Below are 405 nucleotides of genomic sequence, written 5' to 3'. Positions count from 1 at the left end.
AGCAGCAGCGGCAGCAGCAGCAGCAGCGGCAGCAGCAGCAGCAGCGAGTTGGGGTCCCCGCAGGGGGCCGCGTCGGGGTCGTTTTGCCCCTTGGCGACCTGCAGCTGCTTCTGCCTCTCGGAGCCGCCGCCGGCGCCCCCGCAGCAGCAGCAGCAGCAGCAGCAGCAGCAGGAGTGCTGCGTGTCTGCGGTTTGCTGCTGCCCCTGCGCGCGCTGCGTCCCCCCCTGCGGGCTGCCGCTGGGCCTCTGCATGCGCATTGCCTTCGCGCTGCTGCGGGGCCTTTTTGCTGCTCACAAAAGAAGAGTTGCTCACAGAGACATAAAGCCCGACAACATTCTTCTGGGCTGGCAGCAGCTGCCGCAGCAGCCAGCAGCAGCAGCAGCAGCAGCGCACGCCCACATGCGC

At 68.6% G+C, this 405-nt stretch overlaps 1 protein-coding gene across 1 annotated transcript in view; it reads left to right on the top strand.

Moving 5' to 3' along the window:
* Positions 1-405, top strand: part of ETH_00038535 (CMGC kinase, CDK family, putative) — a gene marked incomplete at both ends in the record, with an annotated part of 1254 nt that overhangs the window by 738 nt on the left and 111 nt on the right. Inside the window, one exon of the mRNA XM_013374763.1 lies at positions 4-405. Within this exon, the coding sequence (XP_013230217.1) occupies positions 4-405 (402 nt within the window). The remainder of the gene's footprint in view (positions 1-3) is intronic.

This window comes from Eimeria tenella, genomic scaffold (assembly GCF_000499545.2).
Source record: "Eimeria tenella Houghton genomic scaffold, Eth_scaff2280, whole genome shotgun sequence".
NCBI lineage: Eukaryota > Apicomplexa > Conoidasida > Eucoccidiorida > Eimeriidae > Eimeria > Eimeria tenella.
The sequence above is the reverse complement of the archived record's forward strand: the minus strand, read 5'-3'. Positions and strand labels throughout refer to the sequence as shown.